The sequence below is a fragment of the Diadema antillarum genome, unplaced genomic scaffold (assembly GCF_040938485.1).
Source record: "Diadema antillarum isolate AM-2024a unplaced genomic scaffold, OU_Dant_1.0 scf00000077, whole genome shotgun sequence".
NCBI lineage: Eukaryota > Metazoa > Echinodermata > Echinoidea > Diadematoida > Diadematidae > Diadema > Diadema antillarum.
In genome coordinates, this window is record NW_027270966.1 from 1,118,514 (window position 1) to 1,145,419 (window position 26,906).

Consider the following 26,906-nt stretch of genomic DNA (forward strand, 5'->3'; position numbering starts at 1 on the left):
CGTGGTGTTGTGCGGTAAAAGCTGCATAAAATGACAGGAGCCATACGATTCAAGGTCCTACCTGAACTGCTCTCAAACATAATGCATTTCGCCACACCAGGACTTGCGTTACTCCATTAAAAACCCTTTCGTTGTTTAGACATAATTGCGCATGTGCATTTTGTGTGCCTGTGTGTGTGTGTGTGTGTGTGTGTGTGTGTCGCGGGCGTCTATTGATATTTAAGCAAATTATAAATTAATTCATGGTATGGAGCCTTATATTAGTGATAACAGCCAAATGACGTCGCCTATACGCATCCAGACGGCATTGTGGGTAGGGCAAAATCTAAGACTTTAGTCTAACATTTTGCATGCTTGTTGCAGCAGACTTCCAAGATTGCTCTACTTCAGAGCTGATTCAAATTTGCAATCGATACTAAAAGCCATGTACTTTGGGTTGGTCCTTGTACATTCAGCTCGCCATCGCTGAAAGTTGATAATTGGACACTAGATTTATTCTTTCTCTCCTTTCTTTGATATTGCACTGATTTTTAGCTAGCTCTACCGTTAGGAGCTAAGACATCTGCCAATGTGTTCACGAGCTCTAATCGTGAAGAAATAACAAAGCTATTTCAAAAGGCATACTGAAGGGAAGGTTTAAAGAAATAGGGAATAACTATGAATTATATTATCTCAAGAAATAATCAATATGAAGAATTGGAAAAATGGTTTCTTTGATTACATAGAGAATACAGCTAGTTTAACACTTCATCATCAGGCTTTTTCTTGTAATTTTGTTTTCAATCGCTATGTCAAAAAAAGGATTATAATTTCAATACTTTTATGTTTAATGGACCCATTTCATAAGCTGCGCTTCTCGGGGTCCACGACCATCATAAATATGTTGTCGTGAAAGCGTGCATATAAATCATTACAGTTCAAAATCCCATTAAAGTGTTATTCTATACTGTTCAAATTACTTTGTATTATTGATGAATGGTGATACGACATTTGCTACTGCGACAATTGAATTTATGTTTCGATTTAATAGGGTGAAGAAATATCAAGGGACTATTCTTTGTTACATGAGTGAATGTGATGGAAACCTAGTGAGTGGAGATGAATCGAATTTAATTGAGTTGGCAAGAACGTCCCTGATTAGCATACTGTAACATATTTAAAAAAAAACACACAAAACACAAAAAGAAACAGCTAATATCACATACACATCCTCCATAAATAGTTCTTGAGAAAGTAACAAACGGAATGATTAATAAGTGTTTGAATGGCTCTGAGAAGGCATTACACAGTTGTTCGTGATCTCATCTCAGTCATACCAACTGCAGGATGAGTGTATTTCGAATGATAAGGAAATAGAGATATAATAGAGGGAGAGATAGATAGAGAGGGAGAGAGAGAGAGAGAGAAAGAGAGAGAGAGAGAGAGAGAGAGAAGAGGAGTAGAAGGAGTGTAATATATGGCACTTATTCTATAAAAAAATGTAGCAGACCAATATGGAAGGGGAAATTGATCGGGGAGGATATTGAAATATGCTAAAAAATGACAGGACCATGAAAAAAAATGTCTAAATGACCTAGTGTTATAAAAAAGAGATTTCAGTTTTCCTACATTTCATACCGAATCATCACATTTTGCCCCTTTCTCACAGGTTATCGTGATGACTTGTCCCATGCCTTTGCTGTTGTTTCTACGTAACATATCTAAGTACTTTGTAATAAGAACTGTGAATGTTCACAATGTTTTGTTAATAGGGTGCACAACTGTGTGGTAATAAGACACAGCATCATATAGATGAAAAAGAATAGTTTGATATCACCCAGATTGTACACAGCATGAAGTTTATACAGACTTCACAACCTGCTCAAACCGGCTATATCTCATTATGGAAAAGTAGATAGTGATGCGAATTGTGATAAGCTCAACATGATGTGTGAGAGATGAAATGTGTAGAGTCAGCCTGTATTAACTTAACGGTGCCCAGTAGTTGGTCTGTGCGACAGTTTGCCGGCAATAAAGCAATTACATTAGCAAACCTCGAAGCGTGCTTCGCGCTTGCTGCTGGACGACTGAGTTACCATCTCATCAGCACGTACAAACACACCATCATCATCAAGGATAGCATCGCTAAAAACTGGTGCCCTGTCCCGTCCTCACCGGGAAGCTGATACCCGTTGCCCGGGCAACACTAATAAACGCTTTCCACGATGCAATCTGGACATGCGCACAGCCCGTCGATTATACCCGCCCCAATCTCTAAATTTTATGAGCCGTGATAGGCGTTTAGATCCCGAACAGCAACAGCTCCACGTCGTCGTTGGATATTTCTCCGTCGTCAACAAAGTCCCTTCAAACAAATTTCCGCGACACTTGAGCTGTGGTGAGGTCAAGCCTAAAGACTAGCTGCTGAAATCAAAATCAAAGTGTCAAAGTCATCGAATATCCAGATATTTCTACATCACTTCGTCCTTATTGTTCACCTCATTTCTCTGAAGAAAATCGAAACTTAGGAGAATGGAGAGGGTCCCGCAAATCGTGAGTAATTAAAAAACAGTTTACAACCGTGTGACATTGTCATAGTGCTTGTAACTTATAAACTCTCTGAATGACAGTAATGAGAAATGTGCATGAACTCAGATTACTAACCAAGAAAATAAAGGCAGAAGGATTGTTTCATTGAAAATTTGTTCAATTTAATGAACCCAATGTATGTAAGCAGGGAATGACAAAGCTATAGTAAACAATAGGGAAAAACACAAAACTAGTAAGTTATGCACACTGCACTGTTGATTTGTATGTATATAAATATAATAACATAATATCAGAATAGCCAAATTTGTGTATGCTCATTAATGGAGACCCTTTGCAATGTAATGTAAACTAAAGATAATTTTGAAATGACTTTTTTTTTACATTTCAATTTGTGTGCATGATATTTGCAAAACTGTTAAAGTCACCAAGATTTAGATGTAATTTGTTTCGGGTTTTTTCTCGAAATTCTCTCTAATGGATTTCGGTCATTTTGCTGTTGTTGTTGTTGTTGTTGTTGTTGTTGTTTTCAGGTACTCATACGATATATTCATAACATGGAGTAATTTGAGTATTGAAATTTCAAATGTTAAATCTACGTTAGACATATTTTTTTTTTCTTTATAGTGATATCATTATTTCCTTTACTGCAGTCGCACTTAAGTAGGCCTAATACTGATAACAAATTGATCGAATAAATCATCCTTACTATCAAGTACTGGTAAACCTTGGAAAATGCATTGTAGTCCTTTAATACATCAATCTGATTGCTTCTGTTAATGCAATGTTAAAGACTACTAAATATCATTTCAGCAATATTGAAAACATATGCTAACGATGCTAGACATTTGATTTCTGTATTATAGAACTTGCCATCGCTTTACCATTATCCTACCGCATTCCTCGTGGACTTTTCAGTAAAGACATTTCATGAGGGCTTACTTGGAATACGGTCATAGAGTTACCTACGTTGAATAGAATCAAATACAAACAACATGATATTTGAAATCTGGATTCCCTACAATACCAAGGGAGATGATTAGGATGGCGATTTGATGAGCCAGATGAATTCTCACCCAGACTACGGGCCGGTGAGTTAGCTCAGTCGATAGCGCGTCTGTCTCACGATAATATGGACTCCGGTTCGAGACGCGGGTCCCACTAAGCAATGTTGTGTGTAATCATACCGTCCCCTCTAGTAAGAGGCAAAACACTTTGTCCCTCGGATAGGACATAAAATGGAGGTCCCGTGTGTGAAAGAGTCACAATCCATGCACTTATAAAAAGATCCCAGTTCATTTATTCATTGCAAAGAGCAGGGTGTTTAATCCGAAGAAATGGTGCCGCCTTACCTCCACCTGGAAGACAAGCTATTGCAGCTGAATATGGGCTATCCAGCCATCTTCTTAGATGGAAAATGAAAAAAGAAGAACAAGCCAAAAAGGTAAAACAACAAGTATCAAAACAGACTGGAGAGCGCAAAAGGATTATAAAGATGCAATTTTGTGTATGACGATCGAGTATCATCAAACAAAACGTGCGTGGCTTCATGTCTAGCGGACAGAAGATTTAATTTGGAAATATTCGTTTGGCAGATCAAGGTTACTGAAATTAGGTAGGCCTAAGTGATATTTCAGCAACAGACAGATTTTTTGTCGGCGTTGAATTTACTCTTCTCAATGACGAAATTTGACCGATTCGTTTGTATCCGAATTAATTAGAAGAAAATGGGTTTGATTCATCACGATGTCTCATTGGAGGCTCATTGGACTCTAATAGTTTGACTGATGGTTTGTTAATTCCTATAAAATCATTTGTGACCCTTCATCACAAAACCAACAAAAAAAAAAAAATCGCCAGACATGAATTTTTAGTTAAGGGCAAATTCTACAAGAGCAGAAGCTTTGACATAATGTATAACTCAATTTATATGGATTTTCCTAACCTATTGGAATATTGGAAAGAAATCACGCACTATGAAAAAGTGTGAACTGAGAAAAGAGGCTGTGAAGTACAGGGTCTATTCAAGTGTTTCGTCTTTAAACCGTACTGGCTGTGCTACGAATGGGACAAAAAAAAATGTAAACAATTGTAGCGACAACAGTGAAGGGATTATCAAATTATGATGAAATTGAGCATGCTCTATTAACACTTTCTGTCCATAATTTTTTGCCAATTTTCATGGTGGTAACATTTTCCTCTCTAAAGTTATTAGAGTTGAAAGTGAAGGGTGTGCAAAGAATTTCAAAGAAGTGAAAAGGGACCTCTACCTGATGACAATACTTTACAAAGAAGGGTTATACAATAACTCACCCCGCTGAAAACACACTTTCCCATTCATTTTATAACCCAAACTTATGAATAATGTAGGATAAGAATAGCTCTTTCAGATCATATGTAAACCTCAAGATTGACTTGGTTGACTTGTTTCACCATTTTGAAGTCCTCACGTAAAATCAAGTAGTGCGACGTTTTGTTAGTTTTGTGATGCACGGTCGCATTTGTTTGTTGTTGTTGTTGCTTCATTTTCCCATCGTTGCCACATTCCTTGTCTCACTATTACTCAGTTTCAAGGTAAAGGAGAATTTACGCCGAATTCCTTTGTAATTCAGTTCAATTCAATTCAATTCAAACTTTATTTAATTTTTCGAAAAGAACATAAACGTTTCACTTTCTTTGGTAACAGAGAATAAGGTTACATATAATCAAAACAGAGTAAATTGAGAAAACATAACTGTGGAACCTTGGGGTAACAATGTTGTAATGAAAATTGACTGAAGTGATATAGACGATATAACATTACCCAAAATATCGAAAAATGGAGGGACCCACTAAAGAGGCAATGCTTTTGTGGGCTCCTCAGGTACAGAATGTCACTAGAAAATGAACTGATGCAAAAAGGGGAAAAATTGGGAATAAAGTCAGATTAAAGAAACTCTGGAAGCCCAATAAGAAGACAGAGTAACAGACAGACACACATACACAGGCAAATGAACATTAAACGAGAATGGGACGACAAAACTTACAAAGGGGGACTTATACAAGACAGATCGAGACAAGACTGTCATAATAGGAAGACAATACAACGGACAGAAAGGCAAAACAGATCCAGCGATCCTCGTCAGAACTATATCGAAAAGATAATGGGATGCGTGGAAAGGATACGGAAATATGGAAAAATAGAGAGAAATAGATGCGGAGGTAATACAAGTAGAATCGAATCTACTCTGTAAGTGTCTCAGGACAACAGGGACGAGAAAATATGTGACAATATATCATTGGTAATGAAAATTCTTCGAAAAGAAATTAAAATGAGCCAACAGGCTGATTCAATTCTGTAGGAACATAACATTGCAATAAGAAAGACTTTAATCTCCTCTTAAATGAAAATATAGAGGGTGCAATTCTTATGTCATTATTCAGAAAATTCCAATAAGTTGGGCCAGTATAGATGAGTGTGTTCTTAGCAAGAATTGTTCATAAAAGAGGTAATTGAAATTCATTGGAACGTCGAGTGGGATAGTCATGGAATGATTGATTTCTTTGAAACATAGAATCGAAAATGGAGGGGAGTGAGTTGTTGCTGTACGTATACATAAATTGCCCCAAATTAAATAAATACAAATCTTTAATTTTTAGCAGCTTATTAGCGGCAAATAAAAAATTCGAGTGGGAGGGTATGAAAGGATAACTGATGCCACGGAGAGCTTTCTTTTGAAGAAGGAACACTCTATCCAGTAGGTTCTGGTGAGTGTTGCCCCAAACTGAAACACCATAATTAAGATAAGGCAATATCAATGACGAATATACATAACATAAGTAATGATTTTTGTGGAATATACAATTTCATTCTATTTATAACACCTACATTACGTGAGATTGTGTTGGATATATAATCAATATGTAACTTCCAGGAAAGTTTATCGTCAACAATAATTCCAAGGAATTTAAAATGCGAAACTCGTTCTAAATGAAAATCATTCAAATACTCAAAGTGTCAACAGTATTATTAAAAATCATATATTTCGTTTTTTGGGGGCAATGCGGAATGAGAAACGCTCGTTTTTCTTCGTGGAAAAAAAATGATACATTTGGAGGTGCGTAATGCTGTCATCAAAGAAAGGTGAAACAAAATGCACAATCAATATCTTCCGAGTCAAACCGGGTTAGAGATACATGAAGTTTCGTAAAGTCTACAAAGACATCTAGTGTTCTTTGCCCAGACCCTGCCCAATGTCGTAAATCACCGATATTCCATGTATCCAATGTACAAATCTATAAAAACAGAAGCTCTGTTTCTAAATTAACAACATGGTGAAAACCAGCCCATATATGAGTGAAAACAGTGAAACAAAAAATGAATATAAAACTGAAAGATAAGATTGTGAAGTGTTTTTCCGTTTGTTTTTTTTTTTCATTGCCTTGGTTTGGATTGTTGTTTTCTTGCCACGCTGGTTGTGCTTATATAGCATGCATTTAGCAGTCCTTAAAAAAAAAAAATGATTTGATTTTATTACATTCGATTTAATTCAATTAGATCTAATTTTCTGCTTGTTTTGATCAATTGAGGAAAGGTACTGCAAAGTTATTTGATTCTAACTGTGGAAATGTTTGGAAGTATGGTAAATTATTAACCTCAATTTACAGTTATAGTTTCATGACGATACAAGACGAAGACGAGCAGATATCAATTTATGCATTATTCAAATGCAATAATTCATGCACTTGTTCTTCAAGAGAAAGATTACGCAAATGTACGTAAGATAGGAATGCATGCGACTATCATTATCACATGCAATCGCTGGAAGAGGTTAATGAGAAAGAGTTTCCGCTTAATAGAAAGAAATTAGCTGCTTCATCAGCAACGCCGGAGACAGGTTGCTTCGCTGGGAAATTCTACTAAATGAAACAGATAGAGGGACCTACGGTAGGCGAACAAAGACGTCATTAGCTCATGCGGCATGCCCATAATAAGCCACAATATTTTTTTTTCCTAAAATTGAAAAGCCTAAAATAATAGTTTGTCCGAGAAGCAAGGAACAATAATTCTGCGATACAGGAGACCAAAAAAAAAAAAAAAAAAAAAGATTCGCGGTTAGCATTGCTCAGTGTCCCAAATAATGAAAAATGGTAGATCACCTTGTCTGATTATATGATGTAATTTGCATATTCGGATGCTATGAAAACTGTTTTTCCTGGGCTTGTGAAACTGCGAGTAGAATCAGTCATCAGTATGGGGTTGCAAACAACAATTTTCATCTCTCCTGCCCGCATCTTGTAGTGCATGCAAAATAAATGAAATATACACGAGGTTTACTTCGTCATTTAGTGAATTGAGTAATTTTCTTACTCATCTTACCTCATTAAACTCCTTTTCTCTTTACACGTGAAATCTAAGCCGAAATCGGGTTATGACTGAAGACTCACCCAACTACGAATGTTTGATATTTGAGGCACTTGTTTGAACGCTTTCTTGAGGTAAATTTTAACAACTTACCATTGACCAAGGTATGAAAAGTTAAACACGGACTGAATCTGTGACAGATTTATATCACAATATGGAATTTTCTTCATGTGTTATGGGCAGGTGACCCTCCTTGGAATAAACATAAAATCCCTTCGAGTATTTCCTTTCTTTTTCATATGACGCTATTTCAAAATGAAGAGTAAATTCTTGTGGTGTTAGTGGGGCATTTTGTCATGCATTGATGAGCACTGGCGCTTTATGATAACATGACAAGCAGGAGAATACTCATCAAAAGAAAAATAATGACAACATATTCCCTTTGAAATAGGGGCGAGTCACGGATCTGTATGAAAATTGCCATATTCCTCGATGGCATCACAATTATCCAACTCTATCAAACTACGGTTTACCGGTTTGATAAGATCTTGTTTCAGGGTTTCATGTACAGTCTCATATCACATACCTCTCGTAGGGAGGTCTCACCTCCCCTGTTCCTGGTTATCAAATGGAATGAAGGAAAATAATTAAACCGGAACGTGCACGGATCGTTAAAATTGGATGAGAAAAAAAATTCTTCTGTCACTGCCAAGTTTCAAAACTTGAGTTTTTGTTTTTCCAATGCAAGTATATTGTTACCTAGGAAAATGACAACAACTGCAATCCACAATGATTATTTTCAACACACATTATCAGTCCTACCGTGATTTCTTTTCACAACAATTGGGAGATTTTGTTAGATTCCATTACTATGAAGTGTAGTTTAAACTTTATTTCGCAAAATAATACTATTAAAGACAGTACTTTGACAGTGTATTAAACAAATAACTAGTTTTTGCATACATTGTTTGGCATGCATTGACACAAGTAAGTAGTATTGTTATGTCAGAAAACTCATTGTGGTGAATAACTCTGTACAGTTGACTCACTTGTCATGTCATTACGATCCAGTAATGATTCGTGCACAATATCTGAGTCAATATGTTTCATTTCATTTCACTTCGTTTATTGTTTTTGCATTGTACAAATTAAATCCCCTCAGAAAAAAATATATGCATTGCTTTTTTCATTTATCATGGGTAACTTTGCACCTGAAAGAAGACATCATCTTTGGAGAATAGGTACAAAGAATACAAGAAAAATCAAACTACCATGAAGGATTACTTAATAAAGCAAGCATAACTTGATATTTTGGACCTCATTAGATGCATAAAGAAAAGACTTACACAATTATGGTGAACTTTGAATTTATACTTAACTACTGCGAAACAACAAATCATTTCAAAAAAGGTAAATATTACTCGAGAACAAAAAAGGATGCACATTAAAAAGTAAGGAATACTTGGACGGAAGTATAAGAAAGAGTGAGAAAAATCATGGCAGAAAGGAACAATAACAAAGACCTGAGCGCAGGTGAGGTCATGCTTCAAAACATTCAAATGTTGGAATAATTTTGATCTCTAATCATCAGACCAAGCCTCTTTCAGAGTGTTCTTTTTGTAAAGAAGCAATAAATGCCCAACGAAATGTCAACAACTAGAAATCCTAATCGTTAACATACAACAGAAGTATTCAGACCTTCCGTGAATTTTTGGCTCGCGCAACGTTTTCGAACCTTGTGAGATATTCTGGCAAATTCAACTACCATAAAGTGGCATAGGCCTACTTAAAGGTGTTATTTCAAGCATTCTTTAAACTATCGTCTAATTCTTAGTGTTTTACCCGAATAACTAATTAAGTTTATGCATGTTTTGTCTATACCTTGTTTGGCACAAACATATAGATGCAAAGAGTAGCTACTTTATGTCAAAGTTTGCATCGTCCGTGATGTCAGGGAGTTGTTCAACAACTTTTTAGGCAGTTGATTCAATAAATATTATACTTTACAATTTACATTATAAACAAAGATCTTCAGGCTGGTAAATGTACAAACAAAAACTAGACAAGCACATCCCCTTTACAAGGGCAGTAAACCCTAGATGAAGAAAACCAACCAACCAAACAGAAAGCCCACATTAGATAAACTTTCTTTGAAAGTAAAGAATCACGCAAATATAGTTCAAGACTTGTTTGATTTGTAAAAGAGGGAAAGTACGACCAAAAAAGGAGGAAAATACAAAAACAAGTCCATTTTGGAATGCGCAATTCTGGTGGTCGCAAAAAGGCATGTAACAAATCGAGGAGGACTGTTTAACAGTTTGCCACTATACCAGCCTGTGGCTTAAGAAATCCACGGAGTAATGGCATCAGTGTGCTGCCAACATCACGCCACTTGCGTTGCCATGGTTACATTATACGGTATGTGAAAGGGACGTGAATAGCCAGGAAGACGGAGCCTCATGATTTATAGCAGTGACGTACTAATTACTACCATATGAGTATGATTGGACAAATGGTCCCGTAGGACCGCGCACCACTCACAGTATCACTTAAAGGTCGCCATTCTTTATTTTCTTGTGATTCTAATGAAATTTCATTCAGTATGACCATGAATGCAGATCATTTTCTGAAATAACTCTTGAGAGTTTTAAGACAACATAGTGTAGAATGTTGCATATGATAACTATCAAAACAAAAAGGAAGAAAATGAATAAACCAAGATATGGTGTGACTTATAAAGTTCCAATGAATTATTGCTTCATACTTTCTCGTTTACCTACTCTATATGTGACCGTGCACCTCAAAACGAACATAAAGTCGCACACACCGATTTTGCATGAGAACTGAAAATAAGTGAAATGGGTCAACCTAGCCGAACTTGACTTTTTCATATTTTCTGAAAGAGCGGGTCTTCGTTTACATCATGCTAAAATTTGGTATCATAAAACGGGCAGGAAAGTGTGTTTTTTAAGCAGTTTATCTTGAACATTTTTGGTAGAATAGTGTGATTAGGTGTGTCTTTAGAATCCCTTTTTCATTTCTGAAAAACCTTGTCCACACTCTTCACTTTCAACTCTAATAACTTTTGAAAAGATAGTGCTACTGCTTTGAAAGTTGGCACTTATAATGGACAGAATGTGTTAATGAGGCATGATTAATTTCAGTTTAATCTGATAATCCCTTCGTTGTTGCTACTCTGGTAGTTTACTTCCTGTTTTTTGTCCCATTCATCGCACAGCCAGCACGGTTTGGTAAAGATTAAGCGCTTGAATAGACACTGTACTTCAGAGCCTCTTTTCTCAGTTCACACTTTTCCTGAGTTTGTGCTTTCTTTCCAATATTTAGATAGGTTAGGAGAGTCCATTTGATTTGAGTTATACATCACTTTAAAGCTTAAAGTCTGCTCTTTCAGAATATGGTCTTAACTAAAAATTCATGTCTGGCGACTTTTTGTTTGTTTTGAGGTGCAGAGTCACATATACGAAAAGTTATTGGGAAAAGTGTATTGTCATTTCAAAGTGTTTAAGCGTTCAAATAATACTGGAAGATCCACCATTTCTTCCAAACTAACAAGCAAAGGTGTTTCTATCAGGATAAAGGGATCATTTCATTCTTATTCAAGCTGTTTTTGTCTGTGAGAAAGGCAAAAATTTGCCTCTTTATGTTTACAGACTCTTTAAGGTATTGTTTGTTTTATGGTCACAGGGAACCTTTCTTATTTGGTTCCATAATAGCTGAAATAAGATAATAAATGTCCGACTAACCGATGAATTAATTAGGTTAGGGTCCTGAAACTTTCGGAAAATCAATAATTAATTTGGGGTGATTTATCAGCAATTTTTAATCATTGGTCCTTCGATTACAAATGGTAATTCATAATATCTGGTTTCTTTTGATGAAGTCAACAATGGGAGGAAATCAGTGTGTAGACGTACTGTGAGCCAATATTATTAGTATTATTTTTTAAGTACCCAATTAAACCGCCGCATGTTCACATCTTTCTTTTTTTTTCCTTCAGAATTTTCTTGAAAGTTTGCAATTTGTAGGACGAAGAAACGAGGATCTTCTAGGTAAGAGGTTTATGCTTTTCGGATAAAGTATGCTGCTCTTCAGGGGGTTTTACCTCATAGGTTTTCTTGGAATTGACGGTATAATTTCCTGGAGGTCAAACATGGCTCATTTTCGAACAGGATATCGGAAGAGAAAGAGATGAGCTTTCGGGTTAGTCGTGCATTTGTTTTTGTATTTTGTTTTGTTTTCTTCCACAATTGAATTGGAAGGGTTATTGTCCATTGGGACTGGAAATGCGCACTCTTTGGTTAATTGGACTGAGTCAGGAATAGGTTGATGGCGCATCTGGGCAACGATGAATTATTGTCCATGCTCAGCTGATATAAAGACATGGGCCAGAAATAATTTTATTATGAACGTTGAAGAGAGCACCCCAGTTTGAACTTGGAAGACGCCTGAGTTGTTCATATCTGGCAGAAACCTTTAGTTTTGGTTTAATCTTAGCGAAGGTTGTAGGTCAAAGCCTAACTGAACCAGTAGTAACAATGTATGGTAGCAGTGATATTTGTTGTCTACCCGAATAGCTCCAAAAACTTTTTTTTCAATGTAATAACAATTATGCAAATGTTTAAAAGGATAGTACAGTATTGGTGGGGATGAGAATTGGGCTTTTAACTTTTTGCGAGATACTAAGAAAACCCTTGAAGTAGTACAGAGCATACTGTTTTAAGAGGAATTCAAAGTTTATTTGATGAAAATCGGATTTGGAATGACTGAAACATCCAAAAACAAAGTAAAACAAGGAGATCGTAATAAAATGTGGGTCCCACACTTATTAGAATCGCTCTGTTTTGGATATCTCAGCCATTTCAAAACCAATTTTCATCAAATAAACATTGAATTCCTCATGGAATTGCATGCTCTTTCATATTTCGTTACAGGTTTCTCATCATCTTACCAAAAAATGTTAGAAACCTGAAATTAGGTCTCAACTAAAACCATACGACCCCTTTAACTTAGCCTAATGATCGATCAACTAACTCAACCACCGGCAGTGCTTGTGTTTAGAGTATTAGGTACTACGTGAAAAACACATAACTTCTGAGTGGGTAATGTAGATGGATGAAATAGTTTATTCGTATCCTACATTCCACTCAAAGCAGTGCACCACCTTCCTCTTTCTTCCTTAGTTTCTCCTCTTCTTCTCTCTAAGCACATCATGTAGTTCCTGTAACCATGATCCGAAGTACTAGTATCTGATTTCAAAACGAGTTAACTCCCTCAGTATTAAATAATTTTTGATATTTGCGGTTATATGACTACTTGAAAAATACAAGAAAATATGAGAGACTATTATCATGTCTTTAAACATATTCTTTATTATGCAGCAAGTGAACTATCATTGGAAAGCTTTATTTTGATTGCTGATTGACTTACTTTAAAATGTTTAAAATGGCGCTTACCATACAATAAAACTCTTCATATATTTTGTTACAAAGGGCTGCAACAACAAGATGTTTTTCTGAAACTGTAGATTTATTATTTTTGTTAAAGCCACTGCTTACCTTTGGAAGTAGTGCTTAGAAAAAAAAAATGTTTGAATTACCACATATAAGGCATATATATATAATTCTACCATGTGAGAATGTGCAATAAAAGCCCCAGATATAAGGATTACCTCAATAACCATAACTGTAGACTGTTAATTCTAGAAACTATATTAATAAAACTATTGTTCACATTTGTTTTATTATTATTTAACGATTAAAGGGACTCTACAGTACTTGTTGGGGTGGGGATTCAGGTTTATAACATTCATAAGTGAGATAATAAGAAACCTCCTATGAAATATGAAAGAGCATATAATTTTAAGAAAGATTCAACATTTATTTGATGAAAATTGGTTTTCAAAATGGCTGAGATATTCAAAAAGTGAAAATAATGAAAGGCGACAGGCCACGTCTTTTATTAGGATCTCTTTGTTCCACCTTGTTTTTTAATATCTCAGCCATTTCAAAACCGATTTTGATCAAATAAAGTTTTGATACCCCTTAGAATTGCATGCTCTTTGACATCCCATGTAGAGTGGTTTCTGAATACCTCGCAAAATGCTAAAAGATAAATCCTCACCTCAACCAGAACTGTACACACCCTTTAACATTGATTATACTGTTTAATGATTTTGCGCTGGTTGTTTTTATCCCTAACTCACATTTTAAAACTATTTTGAAGCACTGGAGCTGTAGATAGTGGCTTTATAGCGTATCGCTAGTAATGATCTCGCACTATGAATTATTGCATGGCATATTTCTCCTTAATAACGTGTATGGCAATGAATGGCAAGAAACTGCTGAATGAAATGAAAGCAAATCAAATTCAAAGTGGTGTTGCAGTTGGTGCTACACATGCACCCCCCCCCCCCCCCCGGGAGAAATTAAGCCTTAAGAGACATTCTTACTGGTAACTAATCAGAATGGCAAAATTTTGATACGGTGACATCATTGCCAATTGCCACTCCTGCAATTTGAGAATTCGAGATTGCTTTATTTCTTTTTTAACGCTCAATTTGGTTCAGTGTCTATAAATGTTTTGCACAAATGTTATTCTGTATTACTACAGTCTATTTGGGCAAAAATTGGAAATTCATTGTAAAAATATTATGTACAGAAAATGGGGGGGGGGGCGTGATTGGTTTACGTCAGATGTCTGCTTTAAAGGGATAGTTAGTTGTGTTTGAGATGGGGATTCCACTTTTAACGTTTTCGCGGGATTATTAGGAACTATACTTGTATGAAATATTAAGGAGCATGCAATTCTATGATGAAAATTATTTATAATTGCAATTACTTGATGAAAATCGTTTTTTTAAGTGGCTGAGATACCTAAAAACAAAGTAAAAGAAAGTGGTCCCAATAGAAAGTGGGCCCACCTCTTATAAAGACCTCTTTGTTTTTGGATGTCTCCGCCTTTCTCCGCCTTACCTTATATTTATCGTACGCTCTTTAAATCCCCCCCCAAAAAAAAAGAACAGCTTCTAATTATCCCACAAAAAGTTAAAATCTGAATCACTATCTCGAAGTAATTTTTTAGTACTATGCCTTTAAGTTTGTTGTCTCATGTTCGAATCTTTTTTTTTCTTTTTTGTAAGGGATGACAGGTTTTTCCATTAACATTAGAACAAAACAATAAGGCAGGCAATTAACCGCACGTCAGAGAAGTGACAAGGCCCGTGTGATGACGCGATATTATCAAAATTAATGCATCTTATTCATACTCTGAAATCGAAATATTACCTTAAAAAGAACGTACGCGAACATCAACATAATGAGATAACGTTGATACACATCACCACCCACGTACATATTGGGACGAACGACGATGCGCAGTGTGCACAACTGGATATTTAATGGCTTATGTAGGAATACCAGTCGAAAGTTGTCATTATTTCAATTCTCATTCATTCAAACATAGTATGGTTTATGTGAAAATGTCCGAATTTCACATAATTCAGATTCTATTCTCTCTCTCTCTCTCCTGTTCTTTCTCACATCTTTCATTATCGCTACCCCTTTCTTCTTTGTTTTTCTTTCTTTAATAGCATCACCTGTGTACATAACCGTGTATGTTTTGTTGTGTGAAATAGTTTGTTTTTGTTGTAGTTAAGTAAGCCGATAGTCGGTTAAAACTGTTTATTCATTTCCTTGTGCATGAGGCCCCAATATTAAGCCCGGCTTAATGGGGATCCTCCTGTACGGTACCTTGACTTTTTTTATTATCATTATGTCTCAGTTCTTTATCACAATGATTTGCTTACCTGTTATGTGCAAAATCAGCCATGAATTATTATGAACCATGTGTTTATTTCTGAAAGTGATCATAGTGATCATATGTTTTGTCGAAAAATGAAATAAACTTTGAATTGAATTGATTTGAATATAGTTGATTACAGACACCACTAACGACACCTCAAGACTTTAGATTTGGTTTGTAGCTTGCAAACAAGGTTTAATGGAGATAATTTCGAATGCCGTTATAGACAGTACAACACGTTATTAGTTCACATATACATTGTACCATCACCATAGCCATATCAATGCAACAAATCAGGTAACATATACCATAGCAATAAACACATCAGTACCACCCATTGTAAGGTTACATATACCATAGTCATAGACATATCACTGCAACACACTACCAGGTTGCATAATACCATAGTAATAGACATATCAGCAAACACATCATATTACAAATACCCACTGGCGTAGCCAGGGGGGGGGGGGGGGGGGGGGCGATGGGGGCGGTCGCCCCCTCTAAGATTTGGACCGGGGATTTGGGAGGCGGAAAAAAAATGCGTGTATACTGTATGCATGCACATGAAGCGGGTCTCCTTTGCAACCTTTCATCAAATAAGATATTTTTTTGAATATTTCACTCAAAGTGTGCACCAGATCGTTGAATTTCAATTCAAAATATGCAAAATCTCTCGTGCTTGGGAGGGGGTAGCCCCCTCCCAAACCCTCCCCCCTCTGTGCCTCTTTCCCTAGCTTAGTACACTTTTTAGATTTACAAAAAAAAATTATGAATAATTCTGAGTGCACAAGACTTATCACATACATTCCAAAAACTCAAGGTTCCCTCTTGTGTAAGGGGAATTTCCCCTTTTAATCGACCCTTTCCTCCCTCAGTCCCCTCCCCCCATCAGTTTTTTTTTTTTTTGATTTCCCAAATGTTGATTCCATCAAATATGCGTATACGAGATATCTCAATTTCAACCTTAAAAAGGCAAAAGCTCCATCGGAAGGGAAGGGTGGAGATAACACTCGCCCACGCCTTCTCCCTGCTCACCCGCCCCTCCTCCCCCCCCCCCCCCCTTCCGCCATGCATAGAAGTAGACTGTGGCTATACCCAGATCGCTTTATTTCAATTCTAAAAACGCAAAAGGTCCGCGAGCGGGAGGCAGAATTCCCCTCCCCCTAAGCTCTACTTCACTAGACTTTATACACTGACACACAGATGGTGCACATTCGGAATAAGAGCTAAATTCCGTGATTTTAACACTTCGATGAAAAAGTATTACACCAAAAATTTGCACCAGATCGCTGAATTTCAGGTCTGAAAACGCAAAGTCACCTTCGTGTGGGAGGGGATATGCCCCTATCTACACCCTCGTGTGCATGCTTTTTCTGTTTGATTGCTGAACAGACAGCGTTCATGATATTCAGTGTACGAATTAATACAAGAAGATTATTTAAATGATACCATTTTTTTGGCAAATTGTTCAATAATAATCTACACTAAAATATACTGCAACCTCAAACAAGTGGGACTGCTTCAACTCGTTAAAACACGCAAAAACATGCATCAAATTGCACCATTTTGCAACATCAAAATGCAAAAAGTTCTCACCGTGGGAGGGGGGACACCCCCCCCCCCCTCCCACACCCTCCCCCTTCGCTCGCTCCGCTCGCTCGGGTTCAGTCGCGTTCATGATATTCAGTGAAAAGAATTGATACAAGAAGATTATTCAAAATGATACCATTTTATATGCAAATTGTTCAATAATAATCTACATCAAAATATACTGCTACCTTACACTAATGTTACTGTTTCACGTCGATAAAACGCGCAAAAACATGCATCAAATTGCATCATTTGCAACATCAAAATGCAAAAAGTTCTCACCGTGGGAGGGGGGACACCCCCTCCCACACCCTCCCCTCTCCCTTCGCTCGCTCCGCTTGCTCGGGTTCAGTCGTGTTCATGATATTCAGTGAAAAGAATTAACACAAGAAGTGTATTTAAATCATACCATATTATAGGCAAATTGTTCAATGATAATCTACATCAAAATATACTGCTACCTTACACTAATGTTACTGTTTCACATCGATAAAACGCGCAAAAACATGCATCAAATTGCATCATTTGCAACATCAAAATGCAAAAAGTTCTCACCGTGGGAGGGGGGACACCCCCTCCCACACCCTCCCCTCTCCCTTCGCTCGCTCCGCTTGCTCGGGTTCAGTCGTGTTCATGATATTCAGTGAAAAGAATTAATACAAGGAGATTATTTTAATCATAACATATTATAGCCAAATTGTTCAATAATAATCTACATCAAAATATATTGCTACCTTAGCACTAATGTTACTGTTTCACGTCGATAAAACGCGCAAAATCATGCATCAAATTGCACCATTTGCAACATCAAAATGCAAAAAGTTCTCACCGTGGGAGGGGGCACACCCCCTCCCACACCCTCCCCTCCCCCCTCGCTCGCTCCGCTTGCTCGGGTTATAAAACGAGCAAAAGCATGCATCAAATTGCACCATTTACAACATCAAAATGCAGAAAGTTCTTACCGTGGGAGGGGGGACACCCCCCTCCCACACCCTCCCCCCTCGCTCGCTCCGCTCCCTCGGGCTCGGTCGCTTCGCTCCCTCGCAGACTAACCGCCCCCCCCCCCCTAAGATGACATCCTGGCTACGCCGTTGCAAATACCACGGCAATACTCTTGTCATTGGTAGAATTATTTCAAAATTGGATATGTGTTTTGATCACAACTCATGTCATGATGGTACTGTACACGTACTACCTTAGCATCACTTCTGGAAGGACCCGGGATTTTCGTGTCACATTCATTCTTTCTCATCGTATACATGCATCCATCCGCACTGAGCATGGCCATCCATGCCAACTCACCGATGCTTTCTGCATAAGGGCCACCTACAGACAAGCACCCTCCGAATCCCCCTTGCCTGCTAAGGGTGTATATGAAGACCCCGCTGCATAGAACAGGCGAGCCCCCAACGACACCCCCAAGCGAAGGAAGGGATCCCAATAAGCCCCCTGCATCCAATGACGCGCGGCGCCATTCACAGGCGGGACGCGTACGTGACCCATCCCGCTATACATAATGATTCACAATAGTGCAAGATGCAAAATCTGGCCAATATTTCATTTCAAATTTATTCAAACAAGTTCCAAACATGAAACCTTCCCATGAGCTCCGCTAAAGCAGTATATTAAATCACAAATTGTTAACGGGGTACATAGGCACAGCGGCTCCTACAATGATCAATTGCCGCCATTCTTTCTCGTCGTATACATGCATCCATCCGCACTGAGCATGGCCATCCATGCCAACTCACCGATGCTTTCTGCATAAGGGCCACCTACAGACAAGCACCCTCCGAATCCCCCCTTGCCTGCTAAGGGTGTATATGAAGACCCTGCTGCATAGAACAGGCGAGCCCCCAACGACACTCCCCAAGCTAAGGAAGGGATCCCAATAAGCCCCCCTGCATCCAATGACGCGCGGCGCCATTCACAGGCGGGACGCGTACGTGACCCTTCCCGCTATACATAATGATTTACAATAGTGCAAGATGCAAAATCTTGCCAATATTTCACTTCAAATTTATTCAAACAAGTTCCAAAACATGACTACCCCAGCATAAATTTGATCCCCAGGAATGGGTGAAAAACTGCCCCAAAAACCGTTCCGTGACGGAAAACGGGCAGAAAAGCCCCAAACTACCAAGCTATGCTTCGGCAACAAGTTACACTTGTCTGGGGACCAGATCAACTTCCATGTTTATAGGCACTAACTACCTCAATTAGCCCCACGTGTGTAGCTCTGACATAGACCTTCTCACATCTCTGCATAGTACCTACAATAACGGCTATAAAAACAATCCGTCTTAGCTGACCACTCTCGTGCTAAATATGTGATCCAATGATTACTTAAATCGCTATATCACCCCTTGATACTTCGATCCACATATATATTATACAATTAAAAGCATCGAATCATAACGTCAAAAGTAAATTATTGGGAGGGAAGAAAATAGGGGTGGGGAATGAAATTATGCAGAACCAAGAGCTACAATGAACCGATCGCCATTAAAACCAAGTGCATAATGAAGGGGGTATGCATTTCCCTTCCCAACCGCTACGCTTAACTCGAGTGCGCGCCACCCCGAATCTATTTTTGATCATAACCGCAAAGCGGTCTGTTTGAAATTAACAACATTATAATACATTGTATGTGCGCGCTCCCACGCCTCACCAAGGTTGGCCACCTGCCGGCGGCTCCTGGGAAGTAAAAGGTTAGCTGCCGTCTGTAAACCAATTTTAACAACTATGGCTGTTAAAGGGAATTACAGACACCACTAACGACACCTCAAGACTTTAGATTTGGTTTGTAGCTTGCAAAAAAGGTTTAATGGAGATAATTTCGAATGCCGTTATAGACAGTACAACACGTCATTAGTTCACATATACATTGTACCATCACCATAGCCATATCAATGCAACAAATCAGGTAACATATACCATAGCAATAAACAAATCAGTACCACCCATTGTAAGGTTACATATACCATAGTCATAGACATATCACTGCAACACACTACCAGGTTGCATAATACCATAGTAATAGACATATCAGCAAACACATCATATTACAAATACCACGGCAATACTATTGTCATTGGTAGAATTATTTCAAAATTGGATATGTGTTTTGATCACAACTCATGTCATGATGGTACTGTACACGTACTACCTTAGCATCACTTCTGGAAGGACCCGGGATTTTCGTGTCACATTCATTCTTTCTCATCGTATACATGCATCCATCCGCACTGAGCATGGCCATCCATGCCAACTCACCGATGCTTTCTGCATAAGGGCCACCTACAGACAAGCACCCTCCGAATCCCCCCTTGCCTGCTAAGGGTGTATATGAAGACCCCGCTGCATAGAACAGGCGAGCCCCCAACGACACCCCCCTAGCGAAGGAAGGGATCCCAATAAGCCCCCTGCATCCAATGACGCGCGGCGCCATTCACAGGCGGGACGCGTACGTGACCCTTCCCGCTATACATAATGATTCACAATAGTGCAAGATGCAAAATCTGGCCAATATTTCATTTCAAATTTATTCAAACAAGTTCCAAACATGAAACCTTCCCATGAGCTCCGCTAAAGCAGTACATTAAATCACAAATTGTTAACGGGGTACATGGCACAGCGGCTCCTACAATTATCAATTGCCGCCACACGGGCACCGCCCGCCGCCACTGTGCAGGTGGACCACGCGCGTAACGTGGAACGAAAATTTCCTCGTGATCCGTCTTTGGGGATAGCTTGGTTCGGTGTAAAAATGGCAGAGGTAAAAATAGCAGGGGTAAAAATGGCAGAGGTAAAAATGGCAGAGGTAAAAATGGCAGAGGTAAAAATGGCAGGGGTAAAAATGGCAGAGGTAAAAATGGCAGGGGTAAAAATGGCAGAGGTAAAAATGGCAGAGGTAAAAATGGCAGAGGTAAAAATGGCAGAGGTAAAAATGGCAGAGGTAAAAATGGCAGGGGTAAAAATGGCAGAGGTAAATAATTATGTCAGTGGTAAAAATGTCAGAGTTAAAGTTGTCAGTGGTCTAAATGTCAGTGGTCAAAATGCTAGAGATAAAATTACCATTGATAAAAATTTAGTTGTTTAGGACGAGGTAAAAGTGACATTTTTTTTTCTTCATGTTTCTGACACCTTTCTCGCAATATACGCGCTTTTCGTGCCTTCTGTAATAAAGCACGGGGGAGACCGGGGAGAAATGGGACACGGGGAGAAATATGGGACACTCAAGTAACTTGAAAAATGCTTGCATATCAGTAAAAAGATGAGCCTCGGTACACCTGAAAATGGACATATTTATTATAACCACTATACAGCTCTACAGGTATAGTCAGTAAAATATCAAACTTACTATAGATCTGGTAGGTCCTATACTATGTTAATAGGCATTTTAATAAGTGTGCAAACTTCTGAAAATAAAATCGCTTGATAACAGACACGCAGGTATGAAAAATTGGCAGGGATCTTTTACTGTTTCTGTTACCACTGGAAGCCATTTAATAGGGCAGTGTTACATTTCTCCCCGCGACATGTAAATCCTACTTTGGTCATGATGGTTATCCAATTTCTCTCTAGGTTGTCTCATTTCTCCCCGCTTGATGTCCCAATCCCCCAAAATTAGGGGTTAAACAAATCATTAATTACACGAAAATGTTTTATATATAAAGGGGTATCACTAGATACTCTTAGTGGGGCAGCTTAGGAAACCTATCGTGCATTTTGTGATACAAGCACCAAATTTGGCACAAATGTACATTAACATATTGCAAACATTTTCCGATGTTGGGCCACTTGGAATTCTCTCTTTATGTCCGCCATATTGGATTTCAAAATGGTCGCCATTTGAAATCTACAATTGCGAATATCTCTGGGTCTCATGGTGCTATTGACCTGATTCTGATGTGTTCCTGGATTTACGCCCATGCTTTGGGGCAACAGCTAAGTTTGAAAGGCATCAAACATTTACATTTACAGATTCGTTCAACAATGATTGAAAGAAATCCCATGGCAAACTATCGGTTTTTACTCTCACAAAACAGTCTATTGCTAAAGTTCGTCTCCACTCTTAATAGGCATAAGTTTGTAAAGTGACCACAAAGTGTTCATTAAACTTCGAGATATTTGTTTTTGCGCCATATGATACTTGAACAATGTAATAAAATATTTCGCAAGAGCTTACTTATGTCTGCCGATACATCTGCTGTAGTTTTTTTTTTTTGCGTTTTGTAATTTTACTTCTACATTATGTCGTGATCAGGCCTTGTGAGATAAATAGGTTCCTAGGAAACCTGAATGTTTTCGTAGGAAAACCCGTTGACTGTAACGTAAGCCAGATATAAGTAATTTTTAAGTCCAGAATTATTTAGCATGTAACAAACCTAGCGGATTTTATACAATTCTGATATTCACCATGCATTATGATGATGGCATGTAACCATCACGAGGTAAACTATAATCATCAAGAAGGCGAGAGAACCTCTTTGATATAACAGGCAAACTCCACAACACCATGCTGAAGGGCATAATGCTTATGAATATATCGTAGTGCAAAATGAACTTATATTTATTACTCATGAAACTTTATGATACCACAGTTTTCGGGTTTCACCCCGAGAACAACATGATAACAACATGGTATACAATCCGATAAAGTAACATTAGCTGCCCTAGATTTTCAATCCTTCATTGTGTGATGATAATTAAAGATGTTCATTAATAGATGTTCATTAATAGCATGATTAAAGGAGAAATATCTATATTTCCAAAGAAACATAATAGTACGTTATCCGTTAAGACAGATTGAAATATGTCGTGCCCCACACTGCGCATCATTATTTTTTTAATTAAAGATGTTCAATGTAAATGCAATTTTACTAATAGCTGGGCTCAAAAGTTATATCATCTCTGATTAAATATTTGCTAAACCAGGTACTTCACGTATTGCTTTCCAATAGGTGATCTTCAACCATACAGACAAGAAAAAGTCCACGCCCCGCATTAAAAAAGAGAAGAAAAATGCATGTCTTTCCAACAGTATGGTTATACGGGACGTAATTTGCCAGTGATATCATATTCACTTTTCCCCATTTTCTGTGTATCAATAAGAATGATCTGTATTCCCTCCTGCGTTCACATTGCTGAGCAACCATTAAAAACTGTTCACTATCAGAAGTCATAAGACAATTCACTGTGTACCTGCTTCTGATGTATCATCAGAATGTCATGCTGTATCAAACTCAGAATAATGATAGTGCTCTAATCTTTTTAAAACATAATTCAATAAACATTCTTCAAATCTGCAGTTTGGATTTGATAATTCGATGAATACAGTTTGCTCTGGCTAAGTTATCATTCAAAACCTCTTCATACGTTTATCTCCGACGAAATTGCTCTCATTACTTCTAACATTTTACCTCTGACATTTTCACCTCTGCCATTTTTACCTCTGCCATTTCTATCCCTGCCATTTCTGCCTCTGCCAATTTTACCTCTGCCATTTTTACCTCTGCCATTTTTACCTCTGCCATTTTTAACTCTGCCATTTTTACCTCTGCCATTTTTACCTCTGCCATTTTTACCTCTGCCATTTTTACCTCTGCCATTTTTACCTCTGCCATTTTTACCTCTGCCATTTTTACCCCTGCCATTTTTACCTCTGCCATTTTACCTCTGCCATTTTTACCCCTGCCATTTTTACCTCTGCCATTTTTACCTCTGCCATTTTTACCTGGCACCGATAGGGTTATAGTACTACTAGTATTTCCATATGCATATGGCATATCCTTCTTATACTAAATGTAAGCTATAGGTACTGTACACATTGTTCCCAACAAGTACTATATTCTGCTCGATGGTCATAAAGTTCAAACCTGCGTAACTCTTGCAGAGAAAGCGTTACGACATATCAATCATAATTGAATACAAATAAGGTATATGTAGTTTACATTTATTTCTCATTATACCAAACTGATAACTACAAGCGCCATGTTATCTTCAATAGTCGCAAAGTTCATACATGCATATCCCTCTTCACAGGTAACTTTATACCACCATTCATACCCCGACAAACATTCAAATAATGAAGCCGTTCGCGAGGAGATCCTCCATACGTACTAAAATCTGCCAATGACCAAACTAATTATAACCAACTCAAACGAGCCACATTACCAAGTACTTCAAGCAATACTATGCATGTACACAACAACAAACCATGCCCATAACCTGCCAAAATTATCCCATTCATGTCACACTGTGCAGCTTAGGCCACCGAACAATGGGCTATTAACTGCTACGAACCAGGTACTTTACATTATACCAAACTAACAACTACTATTATACTCATTGGCCTATTGAAATATTCCATTCATGTTACCTGTGGACGTTGCTTTATAATGCGTTAAAATCAAGGGTTAACACCCAAACTGATAGTTCCTCTAAAACAATGTGAGTGTGACATCAGATGACTGCAAATGATATACATATCCACAGCATTATAAACACACATGATATTAAATCGAAGGTGATGCTCCGGTGCTCTACTGAGAGCCTACTCAATAACCCGCTAGAAATGGACAGACCCCACTTCCCCCCGAATACAAGACTACCCTACGAGGCTTGCTTGAGGCTACGCAGGAATACTTCAATACCTATTGCCGAAAAGTGTAGGCCTGCCCCATTGACTCTAGAAAGATGTTTCTTCTCGTACTACATTATGGAGTGAAGTACTATAAAATCTCCGGTGCGGTCGCACACCGCCTGCGCCCATTTGTTCATGGTATTAAAGCCGCCCTCGTTCTAGCTTTGGCTGTTCTTCGGTCATAAAGCCCCAATGCTCCCTCCTTGGTAATATTTCTAACCACATTAACTGGGTGTGGGGAGGATAATGCATGAATCTGTTGAAAAATGTCCTCTACTAGCTTGCGCAACTCAAGCTGGGTGAAGGGTCTTGTCTCTTCGGAGGAGACCATGAACTACGTCCGGCACGTAACGCAGGTTGAGCCCTCTACAGCCTTCCCAGGCCACGCTGGCTCCAAGGCCCATGTCCGGCTCCCCTCCGATGCTGCCTGTCTTCGGCCCAAAACACCATGGAGTCACCAACGATCAACACAGCTGGTACCGCCCGATCTAAAGTGAAAAGCAAAAACAAAACTTCCGGCAGCACATATATTCTTACAAATTTAGAAATAATGCCCCTCATTACTGTTTTGATCCCTCTCTCACCGATTGTATGAAACAATATCGAACGCAACGTTTAACCTTTAACCTTAGTTTTAGACTCAATTTATACATTTTAGTTCATGCTAAGGCTGGCTCCTGTTAATGTTGCTGACCGTAAGATACTGGCTAATTCGCCAAACCTCATAACCCGAAAAAGCAACTGTTAAGAAAACTATGAAAAGCACTGCTTCATAGAACGTGCACCCTTGTAGAACAAGGAAGCAACTTCCCATAATAAAATAAGAACATAACAGAATAACACCATCTCAGTCCAGGAAACGCCGCCTACGGCACCCTCCAATAACCGACAGACTACTCCGAAGTGCCTATTTATATCTGGGCGCCCAGTGGGATGTTTCATAAATATAGCCAGCGCTGACTATCTCAATATGTGGTTTTGATTGGTTGAGACGCTCTTGTCACCGACTGTTACTATGGTAATTTTCAGTGACTAACAACTCGTCAGCGCTAGCGCTGACAACTTTCATGACACGGGGCCCAGAAGACCGCAAATGGAATGACAACAAATAAGAATGATTAATGGAACCTATTCAAATAAAAATGATGCATATTCTCCTTGAAAATTAATTACGAAAAAACTTACTAAATGATTCGTGTGCTGACCAATACATCGCATGTGTGTTTAAAACCTAAATTCCCCATTAAATCCAACGACTCTAGCTGAAATTCGTCCATAAATGGCTCGGGGGAGGCGTTGGGTACATATCTGAATCCGTTGCAATTTGCCAGAAACAAGAAAGAGCCTCAGCGATCTTATTTTTTGCACGCCTAGAAAATAACACGCCCTAGATTGTATGTTATAACAAAAAAAAAATGACTACACCAGCTCCCTCAACAATTGCATATTTAAACGAAGGCCAGGGACATTTGGATGCCTGTGAATAATATCACTGCAACCATGGTCTGATTATCCGACGAAACACACTCACTTATTAGCCAAGTGAGATACCCATAAAAATGTATTCCAACAACAATGGGGGAAAAGTTTAAAAGGGGCAATGGAATATCTCAGAATGCCGACACCTTCCAGCCATCTGCCCTGCGACCACAAGCCGTAGACATAGGCACCAAATCCAATGCCCCAAAATCTGTCTAGGCCAATAGGAAAATGGAATACTTTGCGCTCCAGATGCGATCCTGCACCACAAAACGAACAAAAAGGGGGGGGGGGCAGACACGAATCTTTAGTTAAGGACAGATTCTAAAAAACAGACTCTAAGCTCTAAAATGATGTATAATTCAATTCACTTGGCCGCCCCTAACCCACCAAAATATTAAAAAGAAAGCCACGCTCTGGAAAAATGTGAACTGAAAAAAGAGGCTGTGAAGTCCACGGTCTATTCCAGCGTTTAATCTTTTCGAGCCATGCTAG

The 26,906-nt window shown here is 38.4% G+C and overlaps 1 protein-coding gene across 1 annotated transcript in view; it reads left to right on the forward strand.

The window, feature by feature from the left end:
* Nucleotides 1–2,330: 2,330 nt before the first annotated feature.
* Nucleotides 2,331–26,906, forward strand: part of LOC139717569 (uncharacterized) — an 82,395-nt gene continuing 57,819 nt past the window's right edge. The window contains exon 1 of the mRNA XM_071629075.1: nt 2,331–2,532. Coding sequence (XP_071485176.1) covers nt 2,512–2,532 — 21 coding nt within the window. The 5' untranslated portion in view covers nt 2,331–2,511. The remainder of the gene's footprint in view (nt 2,533–26,906) is intronic.